This window comes from Rattus rattus, chromosome 15 (genome assembly GCF_011064425.1).
Source record: "Rattus rattus isolate New Zealand chromosome 15, Rrattus_CSIRO_v1, whole genome shotgun sequence".
NCBI classification, from domain to species: Eukaryota; Metazoa; Chordata; class Mammalia; order Rodentia; family Muridae; genus Rattus; species Rattus rattus.
In genome coordinates this window covers 1,653,562-1,670,052 of record NC_046168.1, presented here as the reverse complement: position 1 = coordinate 1,670,052, position 16,491 = coordinate 1,653,562, and the positions used below count along the sequence as shown (strand labels likewise).

General features: G+C 44.0%; 1 protein-coding gene across 1 annotated transcript in view; it reads right to left on the bottom strand.

Annotated features, from left to right (window-relative positions):
- Positions 1-16,491, bottom strand: part of Dpysl3 (dihydropyrimidinase like 3) — a 62,660-nt gene that overhangs the window by 10,274 nt on the left and 35,895 nt on the right. The window contains exons 5-10 of the mRNA XM_032886139.1: positions 14,962-15,023; positions 14,088-14,168; positions 6,508-6,576; positions 3,674-3,794; positions 1,111-1,267; positions 119-260 (exon numbers count right to left, since the gene is read on the bottom strand). Coding sequence (XP_032742030.1) covers positions 119-260; positions 1,111-1,267; positions 3,674-3,794; positions 6,508-6,576; positions 14,088-14,168; positions 14,962-15,023 — 632 coding nt within the window. The remainder of the gene's footprint in view (positions 1-118; positions 261-1,110; positions 1,268-3,673; positions 3,795-6,507; positions 6,577-14,087; positions 14,169-14,961; positions 15,024-16,491) is intronic.

Here is a 16,491-nt window from a genome sequence, read left to right as displayed (position 1 = left end):
CTCACATACACCCCAAACATACTCTTCAGGGCATCCCTGAGGGGCAAATTTTAGCTTGATTGGTGTGTCTGAGGCTTTGATTTGGTTCTATCTGGGAGACCCTCCCTCAGTCCCTTACCACAGCCTTGTCCCAGATGACAGACATACGCTCCTCCACGCCATTGGTGCCCTCAGGGATAGCTGTGAAGTTGTCCTTCCCAATGGCTTTCTGGGCAGTGCTGAAGGTACAGTGGGCACTTCCAGAGAGCTGCAGATCTCCGCTGGAAAACGAGAAAGTTTCACATGTTTACGACAGATGGCTGGAAAATACTGGGGAAGCAGAATCATGTCTTTGTTTGTAATCTCCCTATCCTCTACTAAGCTGGGTGAGCTTGGGTAAGCTTCCTCCAGTCTCTGGGCTGTTACCCATCCATAAAGGAAGGAAGTAGAGTCAGATCATGTCTTCTGTGGCAAACTACAAAGAGTCAGGTGAAGGCTGAAGAGCTGACTCAGTGGTGATGAGCACTGTGTGCTGTGGCAGAGGATTCAGGTTTGGTTCTCGGAACACATCGGGGGCTCACAACCAGCTCTAACCCCAGTTCCATGCTATCTTATATTGATCTCTATAGGCATCTGCACACAAGGTGCACAGAAAGATATGCAAGCAAGCATGCAGTCTTATGTGTTCACACTCATATAAACACACATGCAAACAGAAACTAAACTGTAAACATGTAAGGACTCAAATGACCAGTGGCCTTATTTTTGAATCTCCCTATAATTGCTGGCTAAGTATCATCATGACAAATTCTTTGAGTCCTGACACATAGCTGTAAGTGCCTTGGTTATCAGTTGCATAACCTACAAAATGATGGTAAGAGTGCCTGACTCATACAATTGTCATGAGGGACAAGGGAGAGCTCAAGCTTGGCACAGTTAAGCATCAACTGCTAAGACCATTATTCATGCTGAGACTGTGTCATCAATTGAACTGTGATGTGGAGGAGCCAGTTTTCTGCTGAGGAATTTGATGCTGTAGACTCTCGTCTACCACCTAGACCGTAATACTACAGCCCCCATCACAGGTGGCCCAAGATGATCCGACAGAACACATGGCATTCCTACACCAACCTGGCCAGCAAGGAGTTGATGTAGTCAGGTGTGGTTGGGTCAGGGCTCAGAGGTGGGGATGTCACAAATGCAGCTGCCTTGGCCCAGTTCTTACTCCAGTAATGGGTTCCATCTATTCCCAGGCTGGCAGTGATGGGCTCGCCAAAGACCACATTTCCTGGAAAGAATGGATATCAGTTTTATAAAAGATATGTACTGCTCTGGTCCAGAATATCTAAACAGAACTATAACTTTGCTCAAGACTGTCTGAAGTCAGGCAATCCTGGGGTTCAAGTTTCTATTACCAGTTTTTTTTTGTTTTTTTTTTTAAGGTCTGTTTCTCTATGAGCAATACTTTGAATGATAGAGTGAAGAAATAAATACATGTTCACAATAATAAGCCACTAGGCATAAGCTCTGGCCGTTTGACATGAAGAAAGTCAAACTATATAATAATTATTATTATGCAGATTACAGGAGTCATTTTTAGAATATTAAAATGTCTAAGCATTATGTCCTAGAACTGTTTACACTCCCAGACTTGTGAAAGGACTTAGCATACATGAAGGGTCTGGCCCATGGTAGATACTCAATAAATACCGTGTGTGTGTGTGTGTGTGTGTGTGTGTGTGTGTGTGTGTAGAAGCCCAGGCCCTTGAGCTTCAACACAAGTGCTTTTATACAGAACGCCACCACCCCCAGCCTTAAGTTATAACTTCTTTACATTAGTTATAGCACCAGAGGTCTTAAGCCACACTGGTGATGGATGGTGAGATCATTTGGGAATTAACAAGAACAAATTCATGAAGAAGCTATATTCCATCATCCCATTGGAGGTCCTCTCGGTTCTCCCTAAGAATGGTAGTCCAGAAGATGTTCTTAGCTTCAATATCTGCAGCCCTTTATTTTGTTGCAGAATTACATATTCTCTTAACCCTGGAAGAACGGCTGGGTGAGTTCTCCTTACCAGACAATCACAGTCAGAAGTCTAATGGGAGGAAGTTTCTATCATGAAATAGGAAGTATGGGCAGCTTACACTTGAAAACATGCCATCCTCAGGTGATTGACAGAGCTCATGTGAGATGAACCAGCAGAGGACATGAGAGGTTAATGATCTGGGTGGATAGGGTGAGTGTAGTGATTTCTCCCGCTCTTTTTCTGCCTTCTTTCCCTTCTTCCTCTCCAGACCCCATTTCTAGTAAAGAGAATTAGTCTGCTCTCCTGGTTCTCCCAAACGCCTCTTATCCAGGAGAGTAGAATCCTTAACTACTGTGGGCTAAAATAGCAGGTTTTCCATAAACATGGAGAAGTGGGAAATACCCTAGAACCTTGCCACTCGGAAGACATTTGGACACCTAGAAAGATCCCTCTCTCATTGGAAAAGGGTCACCTTCTCCAGAAAGCAAAAAGTCAGCTGCACTACCACTAAGCACCATAGTCACTCTGACTGGAAATTCCTCAGGACCACTTAGCTGATGAATCGCTCATCTTAGGTCTCTCTGCTAGCAGATGGTCCTCAGAACACAGCAACAGCAATGCGTGACAGTCTGAGGAATCTTCTTTCACAAACAAGCATAGCCCTCATCTTTAGTTTCTCAACACACTGTTTACTTGCATAGCTTCACAACTGAGCCCAAGAGCCTATCACTAAGGACAAGGCACAAAATTAAAAACAAAACAAAACAAAACAAAACAGGCTTTAAAAGCAGAGTTCAAAACACTGTAAGCCTGAGTTAACAGTGGTAGACAGCACAGCAGAAGGCAGAAAGGTGACAAGGACAGAGCCCTAGGTTATGAAGACCACAGCATGAAGGCCATTCCACTCCTTTCTAAAAATACCTTGTTCTGACCTGAATGACCAGGTGGAGTGACCACACTCCTGTGGTGAGCTCTTAGGACTGGCCAGATGATGCTGTCTCTGGGGCAGACTTTGATTCAGGGTTGTGCACAGATCCCAGGCAAGATAATCACAGTATTCTTACATGCTTGCTTGAGCTACCTCTTCATTGCTTCCTTTACCAGGGATTGAGGACAATAGATGTCCCCTGGTATTATCTATTTCCTTCACAGTTAATAGTGATTGTGAAACTACGAGCCAGAGAGACGAAAGAACCAAGAAAACAGTAGATGAGAGCCTTAGAGTACTATCACTGCTAAAACCCACCAAGGTAACTGGTCGTCCCAATTACAACCAATACTTTACTTGTTGATGGCTTGTTTCAGCCAGTTTTGACCTGGATCTTTGACTTCTACATTTAGCATAATATTGACTGGGTGTCTATTTATGAACTTCAGATAATGCGAACTGACATAGGACAGATGGAAATTGAGTGGGAGATGTACCAAGTCTCGGAGAAATTACTTTGTGCTGCTATTTCCAGCAAATTACTTAATCTTCCTGAGCCTCAGTTTACTTATATGCCAGATGGAAGAAACCTCAGAACTCCAGTTGTAGATGGGGCTTCCTAGAGAGCATGGCAAGGAACAGAAGAGATGCCATTTCTACTACAGTGGACAGCCTGGAAGGGAAGGGAGAGCCCCGTGGTGCAGTGGGAAGTTCCCCATCCTGGGAGCACAAATCACCTTTCTTCCTGGCTTGTGAGATGAGATCAGCCGCGCTCTTGCTCATGACCTTGGTGACATAAAGGGGGCAGTTGGTCTGGCTGGCGACGGTGATGGCACGGAACACAGCCTCAGCTTCCAGCTACAAAAACAAATCCCAGCAATCAGTAAAACAGAGCCCCTCACCCTTGCCACGTCCTGCCTCTAGAACAGGTGCTGATAAAGTGCTAAGAACCACCCAGGAGGATCTGAAATTATGTGGCCTGTATCTGCTCCCATGTTACGTTCCTGGGCTCCCTTATGTCTCTGTCCCTCAACAAAAGAGAATGGCATAGAGCTGTGTCTGGGCCACTGCTTGTCTTTGTACCTCTCTCCTCTCCTATAGTTAGCATAAAGGCTAAGCCAAGTAATAGCCTCTGCTCTCCAACCTCAAGGCAGAGTCTCTGGGAAAGCAAAGTCACGTCAGCAGCAGGTGAAGAGAATCAGAAACACAGGGACATCGTGATGTTTCCTGCAGCTATGGGGTCAGCAAAGGGTTATATCCATGAAGGATTTCTTATTAGAATAATCCCCAAGCTTCACAGCACAGCCACTGCTTTTATTACTGATCTCTCCTAGCCTATTCCAACTTGGAGTTCAAGCTTTCAAACACACCAATTAAGCCAGCTGCACATAATTCATGAGGAATACTGATGAGTTTCCCCCACACTTGATTAACCAAGTGAGATCTGGGAGCTCAGGCTCCATTGGGTGACTGAGAGTGAATCTTGGTTCTGTTCTGGACAAGCCAGGTAACCTCAGGTGTAGCTCACAACCTCTCAGTGCTGCTGCTTTCCTGCCTAAGTGGTAGTACCGAAGAGTCCTGACCTCTGGAGCCATTGTTAGGATGAAACGATTAATCCTTTTGAGAAATTAGTGCCCCGAAACAGTGGCTGTTGTTGTAATTGTTGGTCACAGTTTCTGACCAATGCGAAGTCTGCTATTGCCCCAAACTCTGAGCAAGCCCAGCTCAGCCCAGAATAGAGCCTCAGTGGTGATTCCTCACGGAATCAGCAGCCATTCCTTTTCATATGGATATGACTTTAGGGGTTAGCTTGCACAGACCAATACTTAAAAAAAAATATGCTTCAAATGGCTTACAGATGTCTAGTGGCTGCATAATGCAAACCAGTCACTCCATGGTGAATGTGGTTCAGTCGGCTTGGGGCACTGGGCTGGCTGAGCTGGCATGCTCCAGAAGGCTTTGGGGTGCAGGAAAGCCCTTGAAGCACCCAGACACTGCACCCTCGAGGCTATTCTCTGTACCTGTTTCTCTGCTTTCTGAGCAGCCTCACTTGAGACTCCATCTTGGTGGGCTTTGAACTGAAAAGAAGCTGGCTTTTCCTATGCTCACTCCCCCGTCATACCTTTGCTGGCCACTTCAGCAGCCCCATGCTCTCAGCCCTGGCCCCTTTGATCCCATTCCCTTCCAGGGCCAGCACCAAAGGGTTTTCTGCACTTTGACGAAGTGACTATCTTTAGAAGGTTACATCACTTTTCAACTTTACTCAAAAGAGCTTCTAGGGTTGGAGAGATTTACAGCTAAGTGGCCTTCTTACTAAAAAGGAGAAGGAACTGGGAAAGGTTGAGGTGGTGGGGGTGGAGCGAGGTTGAAAAAACAAACCAAGGAACAAAAATAGACTCTGCTGTGAAATCCCCTGGCTGTGTCTAAAGAAATCTGTCTTGCCAGCCTATCCCTCCAGAGACAGCATTTCTAGTTTCACAAACAGTGTTGACCATGACGGCCAGCTAATACCATAAAAATGATTTTTCAGTCCTTCAGAAACGACCAGCCCATGGCTGACCTCTAACTTTTAGGTTCTTTAGCTATACAATGCCAGTACTTTGAATGGCAGGAATAATACATGAGAAAATGCATGAAGTCAGCACCGTCAGGAATAAGTGTCTCTTAGAGCAAGCCTCCAATTATTAGGGCACGTATTTATTTATTTTTTCAGGATTGGAATGTCCATCATTAATTTACCGATTGTGTCAACTGGCAATATCTAGAAAGCTGACCTTGTTCTATGTCTCCTTCTAGATGCACCTGGTACAAGTGTATTATTCTGCTTGCAAAATATATAGCCTCATTGTAATAGGAGACTTTCTATATATCTGTGTTACATTTCAATTTCTTGTAGGCTGTAGAAGAGATGAGGGAAGTACTAAATGTTTAGGTTCTGCTTCCTCGGCGGAGTTTGCCATAAACAGGATTAGTTTCATTGACATGGGGGGCCCTGAGATCCCTCAAGTTCAGAACAACCCTGCTTTCAGATTGGTGGGCACAAACTCTGAGCCCTGAGCCAGCAGCAGTGGCTGACATAAAAGACAAGAATCACAAGGCATATTGGCTGTGAAAAGTCTATTCAGTCTCCTTTCCACATTGTCAGTGTTTTGCAAGAGTCATTGCAATATGAAAAAGTGCATAGGAATTTCTCTAGAATTCAGGGTGATTAGCAAAGACTTAGACATCCAGCACCGCACTGCTACTGAAGGCCTAGGGAGTGTAAGGCAACCCAAGGTCAGAGATGAGCATCTCTATTATACTTTCTAGCTAGAAGAGGTCTCTGAGAGAAGTCTCCCAACAATGATAGATTGAATCATAGATTCTATCACATTCTTCCAGCCATTCTTGTGCCTAAACTGTGTGTGCCTGAGGCTCAGGTTGGGCCAAACAGAAACATTCCATATATAAAGTAAGTGGTACCCTAGGACCATGACAATCAGTCTCATAGAAAACACTGGTGAAAAGAACCCTCACTGCCATCTTGGCTTTTTGCTGTGTGCCCCTTCTCCCCAACCCCCATGAAACTCACCTCTTCCGGTCTGCTCAGAACATGACCTTCTGGGCCTGTTATTCCCATTTCCAGCATTCGTGCCTGCTCCTAAAATAAGAGAAGCAAAATGGAGAATGTTCTTTTATGACTACAGCCAACATTTGGGAAAATTATATCTGCATGCTCTGGGCTAAAATGCATTCGGGGGTTGTGGGGGTGGAGAATACAATTTATATGTTAGGCAAATATATAATTCCGCATTTGGAACAGCAAAGTTGAATCTTTAAAAGTTAAGTGGCTTTTTTTATTAAAAGGAAGATTGTTTGATAAGAGTGTCCATGTTTTGTCTATCTTACCAGTAAAATGTCACTTACACTTCACTTCTTTCAGACCCAGCTCCCTGGAAACATCTCCTTGCCTGACTTGCTGGCTGGTTCAATCTTTCCCTTGGCTGTTTCTAGTCAATGAAAGGTGTTAACCATCAACTCCATGCTGTGCTCTGACTTAAGTACCGGGATTAAGGCCGTGTTCCTTAAGGTTTAATGCCAGATCCTCCAGTATCTGGTCACCAGCCTTCTCTATCAAATTCGTCTGGGCTCTTTTAGTCTAGGTGCAGATTTCCAACCCTATTCTGGCCTAATGAAAAACTACCGAAAATCCTGACAACTCATGTTTTAATATCCAGCTCACCTCTGGGTTTGTATATTTTAAAATACGTGGATTAGATGAATGCATTCAGAATTTAAGCAGAAAAAAAAACACACCTTTCAACAGCATTGCCTGAGTTACTGTTTTGATAAAATTCTAAGTACATTATGGGTATGACAGAAAGGCCTGCTTCTCATGGCTGACTCTTAACTATTTTCATACCTGTGAACAAGGTTTATGGAGAAGCAGATGGCTGGTGAACAGAGTTAGGGGTGGCAGAAGCCCTAGGCTGCTGTTGTATGTAGTTGTACCCTGAAATTATTAAGGGTATCTCCTAAAAACCTCTGCTCCACTGATCCCAGCCTTGTGGCCTGGGAGATTCTGGAAAAACAAGAGAGTTGGCAGCTGAAACAAGCCTGTCTCACCTGGTAACTACAAGGTAGACAAATAAGAGGATTCTTAAGCCTCTCTTTTTGTGTTGTTAGTAATCCAAATTAAGAGGGATGTTAACGAAAGTGCTTATACGTGGTGGGATCTTTGATGGGATCTGGGAGTCACCTCACAAAACATAGAACATCAGTCAGACAGGGTAAATTTATTTATTTGTCCCAGAACTGCTGGATAAGAGCCTCAGGTCAGACTGAAAATATGACCTTGAGTCAAGATCTATAGGGCTTTTTCAGCCTAAGATCTGCAAAAATCTGTGCCAAGTTATTCCACCAATCAGGATTTAGAGATAGGGGATTTCCTTAGGAGCAAGTCTTTGTTTTACATTTATCCTGCTCACATTGGTTAGGATATTCAACTGTAGCCGGGGACTTGACTTGTCTAACATTCATCCCATAATTTGTCAACCAGGATGGGGCTTGTCTTACGTTCACGTCTTAACACGTTCACGTCTTAACTTTCCAACCAGGATGTCAGTTACCCACAGACATATCTCTTCCTGCCAAGAGAGATATCAGTTCCAGGGAGGTCTTGGGAACTTAAACTTTATTTGACCCCTACCCAAAATGATAGTCTTATTCTAAATCGGTCTCTTTTATCTTGGGGTCCCTCCAGGGGCAGCTTATAAAGGCAAATAGCATAAAAACTCATGCACTGATGCAGGAAATGTTGCTGGGTGGTTGGTTCAGGTCAAACTTACTGTGGCTAACTTTACAAAGCAGCTCTAACTGACTTCTGTTGTGATTGGCTTCCAAAAACACCAAAGCACAGAACATCCTAGTAACTGCAGTAGCAACATGTGGGAAAGTTTCCTTATGGCATTAATGATACTACAAAATGGCAGGCTAGACAAGTAACAGTTACCTCAGACTTAACATCCTACCTACAACTTGATTGAATTTGGGATCACCTAGGAGACTTGTTTGGTGAGACATACTTCCTTCTGGGTGTATCTCCGGATTAACTGAGGGTGGGTCAAATTGTTCGAGACAATTAAATCAGCCAACAGAAAGCCAAGGGCCCAGCTTTAGGGAGGCAGAGGCAGGCAGATATCTGAGTTCAAAGCCATCCTGGTCTGCAGATCGGATTCCAGAACAGTTAGGGCTATACAGAGAAACCCTGTCTCAAACAAACAAACAAAACCAAACAAATTGGGAGTGGAGATGGGATGGGGGTGGGGCTGGGGAACACACAGAAGAAAGCCTGCAGAACTTACTACATCACATATAAAACATTCTCTAAACACCTCAGAGGCTGATTTTTCTAGCAAACTACCTCCATTTTGTCTTCTGGCCATTCTCATTGGTTTTCTTCCAGACTCCTGTAAGAGATCTTCCTGATGAGGCACAGAAAGGTTATGGTTTACAATGAAATATCTTCTGCCTTCTGTGAACTCTCTTCTGGTCACGTGTGTTGACCCAGGATGAAGTCAGTTTATCGAGGTCAAACACTGCTTTCCACAAGTACATCACAACAATAATGACTTTACTATTCTGGTTACTGCACAGCTGTGGCTTGCCCCAATGAGGAAATGACCCTTGCTTTGTTTTTACTTGAAACATAGTGGTTACAGAGTAAATATGTTTCTTTTTAAATTTTTTGTTTATTTTAATTCAAATATGATTACATTACTTTCCCCTTTCCCTTTCTTCCTTCCAATCCCTCCCACATACCCCCTGCCCCAACTCCCTCTCAAAAGCATGGCCTTTTGGCCTGTTTTTTGTTTTTTTGTTTGTTTTTTTTAAATAGTTGCTACATATCTGTAATTGCAGTAATATATAATCAACCTGTTGAGTCTTTTTAGAGGGGCTTTCATGCCCATAATTTCAGGGCTAACTAATTTGTATTAGATAACCAGCTGGAGACTCATCCTGGCAGAGGCTAATTCTCCTTTTATCAACAGTCATTTGTTGCCTGTAATTCTCTGCCTAGGGTAGAGGCCCCATGTATTTTCCTCTTCTGTATTTCCATATTCATTAGTGTTCTTGCTTGGGTCTTGTTTTGACAGCCATAGGTGGTGACAACATGGGAGAAGCTTCTAGGAGACTCAGTCTCACAGCTGACTTCCTAGTCCTGTGTTTCTTACAACCTTTTGGATTCCTCCAGTGGTCCTCCAGTGTTAGAGGACCTGTGTTGTTGCTATATTCACTGAGGCAGCACTTCTCTGTGTTTGACCCGGTGTGGTTTCTGGCGATTGTCTCTGTTTACTGCAAAGGGAAGCTTCTTTAATGAAGAGTGGGAGATACATTTCTCCATGGGTTTAAGGACACAACTCAATGTGTCATTTAAGAAAGCTCAGCCTAGCTTGGCAATTTGGAAGATTTGAAAATTGTCCTTGTTTGTACCCAAAGGAGATTTCATTTTGCTCTTGCTTTTGCAGAAGCACAGCACGGAAACTCTGAGGATAGCAGCTGCCTTCATTTAGATGACGTGATAGAATCTTCAGCTCAAGCTGAGTCTAATAAATACACACCAGAAACTCATCCAAATGGAAAAATGCCCCAATTCTTTTTCCTTATGGAGAGCAGAGCTTTCCGAGGTCGGGAAGCGGTGGGATGAAGAGGAGCCAGGGGACCCAGGGAGCATCTGCTGAGGAGACACAGCGGGCAACTTTGGAACTGAGCAATGGTTGACTGGCCCTGTAGTACCTACAGGCCTGAAATACAAGGAGGATGTTGGATTCCATGGCAGCATGGGAAGAACTGGGGCCTCTGGCTGCCGGGCTGAACACATGAGAAAGGGGAAGGGGTAACAGTTCCAGCACCCATGGGTCGATCCCCTGAAAGCAAGGCAAACCGGGCCCTCTGTGTGAAAATATTTCATTAAGTTTGGGTGTGGAGAGACATGGGAAGAAAGCACATCGTCACATTAATTAACTTTCTTGGTCACAAGTCACCTCCTCCGCTCTCAAGATACTGCTGAGACTCTGAAATCACAACAGCTAGAGCCCTGTATTATGGGACATGAAGAGTAAAGGGTCCCAGACACACTATCTCCCAGTAAAGATGCCTACTGGGGCACACCAATGTAGGGGCTGAAATCTGGTTCTACTGGCTATTCATTACGATCTTGAAGCCAGTGATAGCATCCTGTTGAGCCTAAAAATGAATGGTTCATTTTTTTTCTTTTTTTCGGAGCTGGGGACCGAACCCAGGGCCTTGCGCTTGCTAGGCAAGCGCTCTACCACTGAGTTAAATCCCCAACCCCATGGTTCATTTTTTTAAAAAGCTATTTTATTTATTTACATCCCAAACACTACCCTTTTCCCAGTCCCCCCTCCCAGAGGTATTCATAAATGTAAACAGTGAATAAATCTGGTGGCTGTATTTGTTTTTAACCTTATGTTAGTCCCCAATAACTGCACAGAGAAACTAAGCTTTATTTACTGATTTTATTTAAAATAGGCATGGGAACAACATTTTAAAGGCTTGGACATCAGTCAGGTGTAATGGCACACAGATTTAATCCCTGTACATGGGAGTCAGCATCAGGCAGATCTATCTCTGTGAGTTCAAGGACAGCCTAAGCTATGGGGTGAGAATGGAAGCAGTCAAAGAACACAAAAGCTAGCCAATAAGCTACTCTTGTATGTCTGATGACCAGTGTCCGACCTCTGGTTATCTTCTGAAGAAGAGGGGAGTAGTTCGTGAAGGTTGAGCTATGCAAAGCCTGCTTCTGCTTGCCTCGACAGGCAAGCGCCTGGCACCAGGTGTTCAAGGGACGCTGGATGAAGGAACTGTGCTCCTCATTGTTAATGTCATCAGATGGACTGACCTCCTCCTTTTCTTGCTGGCTCCTCCTAGCAGAGGCCGATGCTGAGTGCATATCACCAAGCAGGTGTGTGCATCCCTCCCCTTAGGAAGCTCAGGAAATGGGTAGGGAATGGCTTCGCTTCCTACAGATGATCAGTGTGAGCCGCGGAGCTCTTGCTTTTGTCATTCCTCCAGCAAGTTATTCAACGTGGTTTCTAGGAAACCAGTGGATCTCCATAAGTCCTAAATTCATGATTATGGAAGGCTCTGAGATCTGCAGTCCTGGATCAGATTTCTGGCTTTGAAGAAATGCTGCCTTACGATAGAGAATATCATGTAGCTTTGGCTCTCCCTCAAAGCCTTTTCTCTAATATAGCCTGGTTTCCTAGACTGTCCAGTCGATCCTCGTTGTTTTCACTTCCATGACTTGCTCTCCCCTTGTTGTTTTTCTTCACACAGACTGGGAGGTTTATTTCACAGTTTTTTTTGTTTTGTTTTTGTTTTTTGTTTTGTTTGTTTGTTTGTTTTTAAGTCAGGGTCTCCATATGTAGCTATGGCTGGCCTTGAACTAACAACCTTTTCCCCCGTTTCCTAATACTCGGATCTTCACTGCTGAAAGGGGTTAGGTTGCTCCTGGACTAGGATGGCACTCCAGGGCTTCTCCAAAAACTTTAGGGAAAGGTACTTTGGGTACCATCGGGGGTACAACTGAACGTGTGTAGGCACTGATTTTTCCTATACTTGGCTCTTCTTATCTTAAACCAGCGGTGCACTTCAGATTCTCCCAAATACAGGCACTTCGCAAGGTTCTTCTTTGTGATCACATCAGGGTACTGAGCTTCTTGAAAAACACTCTCCAGTTTGCTCAGCTGCCAGGGTGTCAAACCTCTGCGGATCCGTGGTCGAGTGCGCCGGGGCTGGGATTGGAGCTGTGGCTGTGACTGTGGTTGTAGAACTCTGGCAATTGAGGTCTCCCATCCCTCCAACTGTAGCTGTTGCGGACTTTGATGGCTCCCTTGGCTGGAGAAAGCGACAGCACCACCAAGGTTGATCAAGTTGACTGCGACATTCGTATCACCCTGTTGGTTAAACAGAGACTGATACTCGGGTTTGTCCTCAAAGCCTAGAGCACATTCACAGAAAAAGCTGTTCTCTTCTGCAGCTCTCACCTCTTGCTCATCCTCGATTTCCACCTCAATCTCAGGCACCTCCATGTTGTAGAAATTGGGGTTATGGTTATAGTATGTGGACCCCATGTCTTGAACTCTGTAGAAGTAGACTTGCCTTCACAAATAAGGATGTGGTCAGCGTGGTCCAACAGTCAGTGTCTGTCTTACTCTGGAGAGGTTGGCAATCCCAGAGTTGCTCAGTGCACGAAACTGGACTTCTCTGCAGTCTCAATCTGGAGCAGAAGGCTGAAAGGGATCCCGTTGGGCTATGTTCTTTCCGTCTTTGTTGAAGTCCCAAAGAACGAACGTGGTCCTACTTTCAGCGAAGGAGCACCGACCAGCAGGATAAGTAACTTGCCAGCAAGACGGAGGGCAAAAGCAAAATTTCCTTCTATCGCGCGTCCTTTTATCTGGGTTGTGGCCAAAAGGTACCGCCCACATTTAGGGAGGGTCTCATGTCAAATAGTACAGGAAAAATCTCTGGTAGTTGGGCACGGTAGCACACACCTTCAATCCGTGAGCTCCGGAGGTAGAGGCAACAGGATCTCTTTAATTCCATGGGGGGTGGTATTGTATATAGAAAGTTCCAGATAAGCCAGAGCTAGTTAGTAAGATGCTGCCTCAGAAGAGGTATGGGGTAGGAAGAAGAGGTAGAGGTAAAGGAGGGGGCGGAGGGGTAGAGAGAGAGAGCGGGTGGGGGGCTGTACACGGTCTTGCTCAGGAATTTGTTTTTGTTGATTCCAGATGCAATCAAAAGGACAACCAAGACCACAGCCAATCTTTTTTTTCTACTCAGACGTTTCTAGATGTAAACTCTTTTTAGGGACAGAAGACTTAGCAGGTCACTTTTAGACATTCCTGCCTTCACTTCCTAACTAAATAAGTATCTAAGTTGAAGTTGCTGCTTCAAATTTAAAAACAAGTGAAGAAGAAGACATTGGGTAAACTATAAACAAAAGCGACACATTTAGTAACAGGATTTTGGTGACATTAATTTGAAGATTCTTTTTTTGTTTGGGTTTTGGTTTCCTGAAACAGAGTCTCACTATGTAGCTTTGATTGTCCTGCAACTCACAGTACTACCTTTCTTCTGCTTCCTTAGTTCTGGGATTAAAGGTGTATACCACTACCTGACCTTAAGACTTGTTTTTGTGTTTTGTTTTGATTTTGAGACAGGCCTCTTCTGTGTAGTCCAGGATGTCCTTAAAGTGGATTTGTAGGCCAAGCTGGCCTCAAATTCAGAGAGCCTACTGCCTCTGCCTCCTAAGTGCTGGGGTTCAAGGTGTTTGCCACCACTGCCTGCCTGGCTGAAGGTTAGTTCTGTAAGAACTGAAATACACTGATTACAGCCAAGAATAAAAAGCTAGCTGTCACTTCTAATTGCCTTGAACCTTTGATGATGCTCCTTTCTCTGCAGACCCAATGTTGGAATTAAAGTGTGAGCTCAGAGCTGTAAGCTTTTTGAGCATGGATTTTTGTCTCTAGCGATGTGTTTATGGCAAAGTCATGAAGACTTGTGGTATTCAAGTCATGCTGAAGAGAAGAAACAGATGGGATGTAGACCCATGCTCACACAGAATGCTCAATCACTCCATGTGGTTACCTGGGCAATGATATCTCCATTCTCGGCATGAACTTGAGCAATGGCCCCCAGTTCTCCCAGGCAGGTGAAGATCTCATAGAGCTAAAACAGAAATGAACAGCATCACAAACTCCCTTAGCAGCTTGACATAAAGGTCAGTTACTAAAACCAGGACTGAAACTGTCTTAAAACAGAGAGGAATGTAGTTCAAAGAGGCTTTGTCTCTATAAAAGATTTGTCAGGCGTTACACCCAGTCCAGACCAATATCTAACAAGTCTTCTCTTGGGCATCCAGATCTAAGGGAATAATTTTCCATTGAGCTTAGACATGGTATCATTTTTTTTTCAACAGTGCTCCAAAACCCCTCACGAGCCTGGTCAAAGCTAATGCACATATTCAAACTCTTACTCTGAGTTAGACAAAATTACCATTACTTTCCACCAAGAAGATAAGAGTACTAATTTCTTGCATTTCCTGCAATCGTTTCAGATCTATCAAAACTCTTGCACATTCATGATTTACTAGGAAAAGACAAACTGATACAAATATGACAGTCACACAGGCACAACTGGCAGAAAGCCCACCTGACTCTATAAGGCAGAGAATTCCACATTTTCACCAGGTTTGTGATAAATTTGGAGACAGCAGATTTCCCTTATTCTTTAAGACAACTGTTGGCAGCAGAAATTCAAGCCCCTCTCTGCTTTACCATAGACACTTCAACCCATAACCTTCTTTAAAATGTAGTACAGACAGCAAGGGCTTCAATATACAACCTTGCACAGTAGCCTCCCACAGTAACCACAGTGACTCATGTCCTAATGACCAAGATCATCAGCAACAATAGGAAACCCATGCAGACCATCCAAACCACCCAGCCAAATGGGTTGTTACCTCTGTGTTGGACACTTGATATAAATCCTTGTATGCCATGTAAACCATGAAGGAGTTAACGCCTGCCACACAAGGAAAGGAAAAATTTCAGGAAAAAGACAGTATTAATTATCACCACCACCTTCTCTTGTCTATCACGCCCGCACTGGCCCTGAGCACATCACTCAGGGGTCTGTCCAATAGAAGTGAAGACATTTGAAATGCTTTTATCTTATCATGCCCTTTCTCATCCTGTAAAATCCATAGTTTGTAATAAGTGTCTTGGCAGAATGGTGTCACCTTCTGCATCTTTTGCTAACCCCAGTTCCCAGCATTGCAGAGTTTAGAAGATCAATAACTGACATTGTTTGAGGAAGCAGACACTAGAGACGTCTCAGTAACACATAAACTGTGCACAAACCCTATGGGTTGTGGCATCTGAGTGTACCACAACACCACAATCACCTGGGAATGCTCACCTTCTGGGCCTCTGTTTCCTCCCCCTGTAAATTGGAAAATAACTCCCACCTCATAAGGAAGTAGTTCACCATTAAAGGAGCCAATGCTTTGAAGACTTTTAGTCCCTGTGAGGCAAGCATTTGGTCTCCACAGTGGATTTATTTCACTATTTGGTGAATGACTGTTGTATACTAAGCTACAGGCTGATGTGCCTAAGAAGAGAAAGAGGACAATAAAACTAACCTTAGAAAACTACTTTTGGGATAAGTCTGAAAGCATGTAATTCTATTATTGGGGAGACTGAGGCAGGAAGATTGCTATAAAATTTCCTTTCTATCCCTTGGTGCACCCTGTGAGTTTAGCCAGTAGGCTGGGTTACAGAGCATCTGGCTAGCCAGTAAGGCTTTGTATGAAAATAAAACAAAGGCCAAAGCCCAGAAAATCCTGCATCCTCCCTAAAAAATATGTTTCTAAGTTGTAGAAGGTATGTACTTATATGATGTATTATTTCCTATCATGGAACTTATACTTTTGAATACACACATGTACAGCACATGTACATATGCATTCATACATACACAGCACACACATTTTTTTGTAAGTATACTACTTTCCCTCCATTCTTTACAATCTGTTTAAAGAATGAGCCAGGTGGTGGTAGCACATGGCTTTAATTCCAGCACTCAGAGGCGGAGGCAGGCAACAATCTGTGAGTTCAAGCTCAGCCTGGTCTACAAAGCAAGATCAAGGACAGCCAAGGCTACACAGAGAAACCCTGTCTCAGAAAGAAAAGAATCTAGTTTTTTTTTTATCTAAAAATGCCATGACTTTTATAATAAAGGGGTGCAGACTATATACTGAGTATGGTGGTTTGGATGGGAATGCCCCATAGACTCAATTATTTGAATAGTCATTAGGGAGTGGCAATACTTGACAGAGATGGAAGTGTAACCTTTGTTGAAGTTAGTATGGCCTGTTGAAGGAATTTTGTCACTGGGTGGGGGTGGGGTTTGGAGTTTCACATGTTCAAGCAAGACTCAGTGTTTTTTTCTCTTCCTGCTACCTACTGATCCAAATGTCTAACTTCCGGCT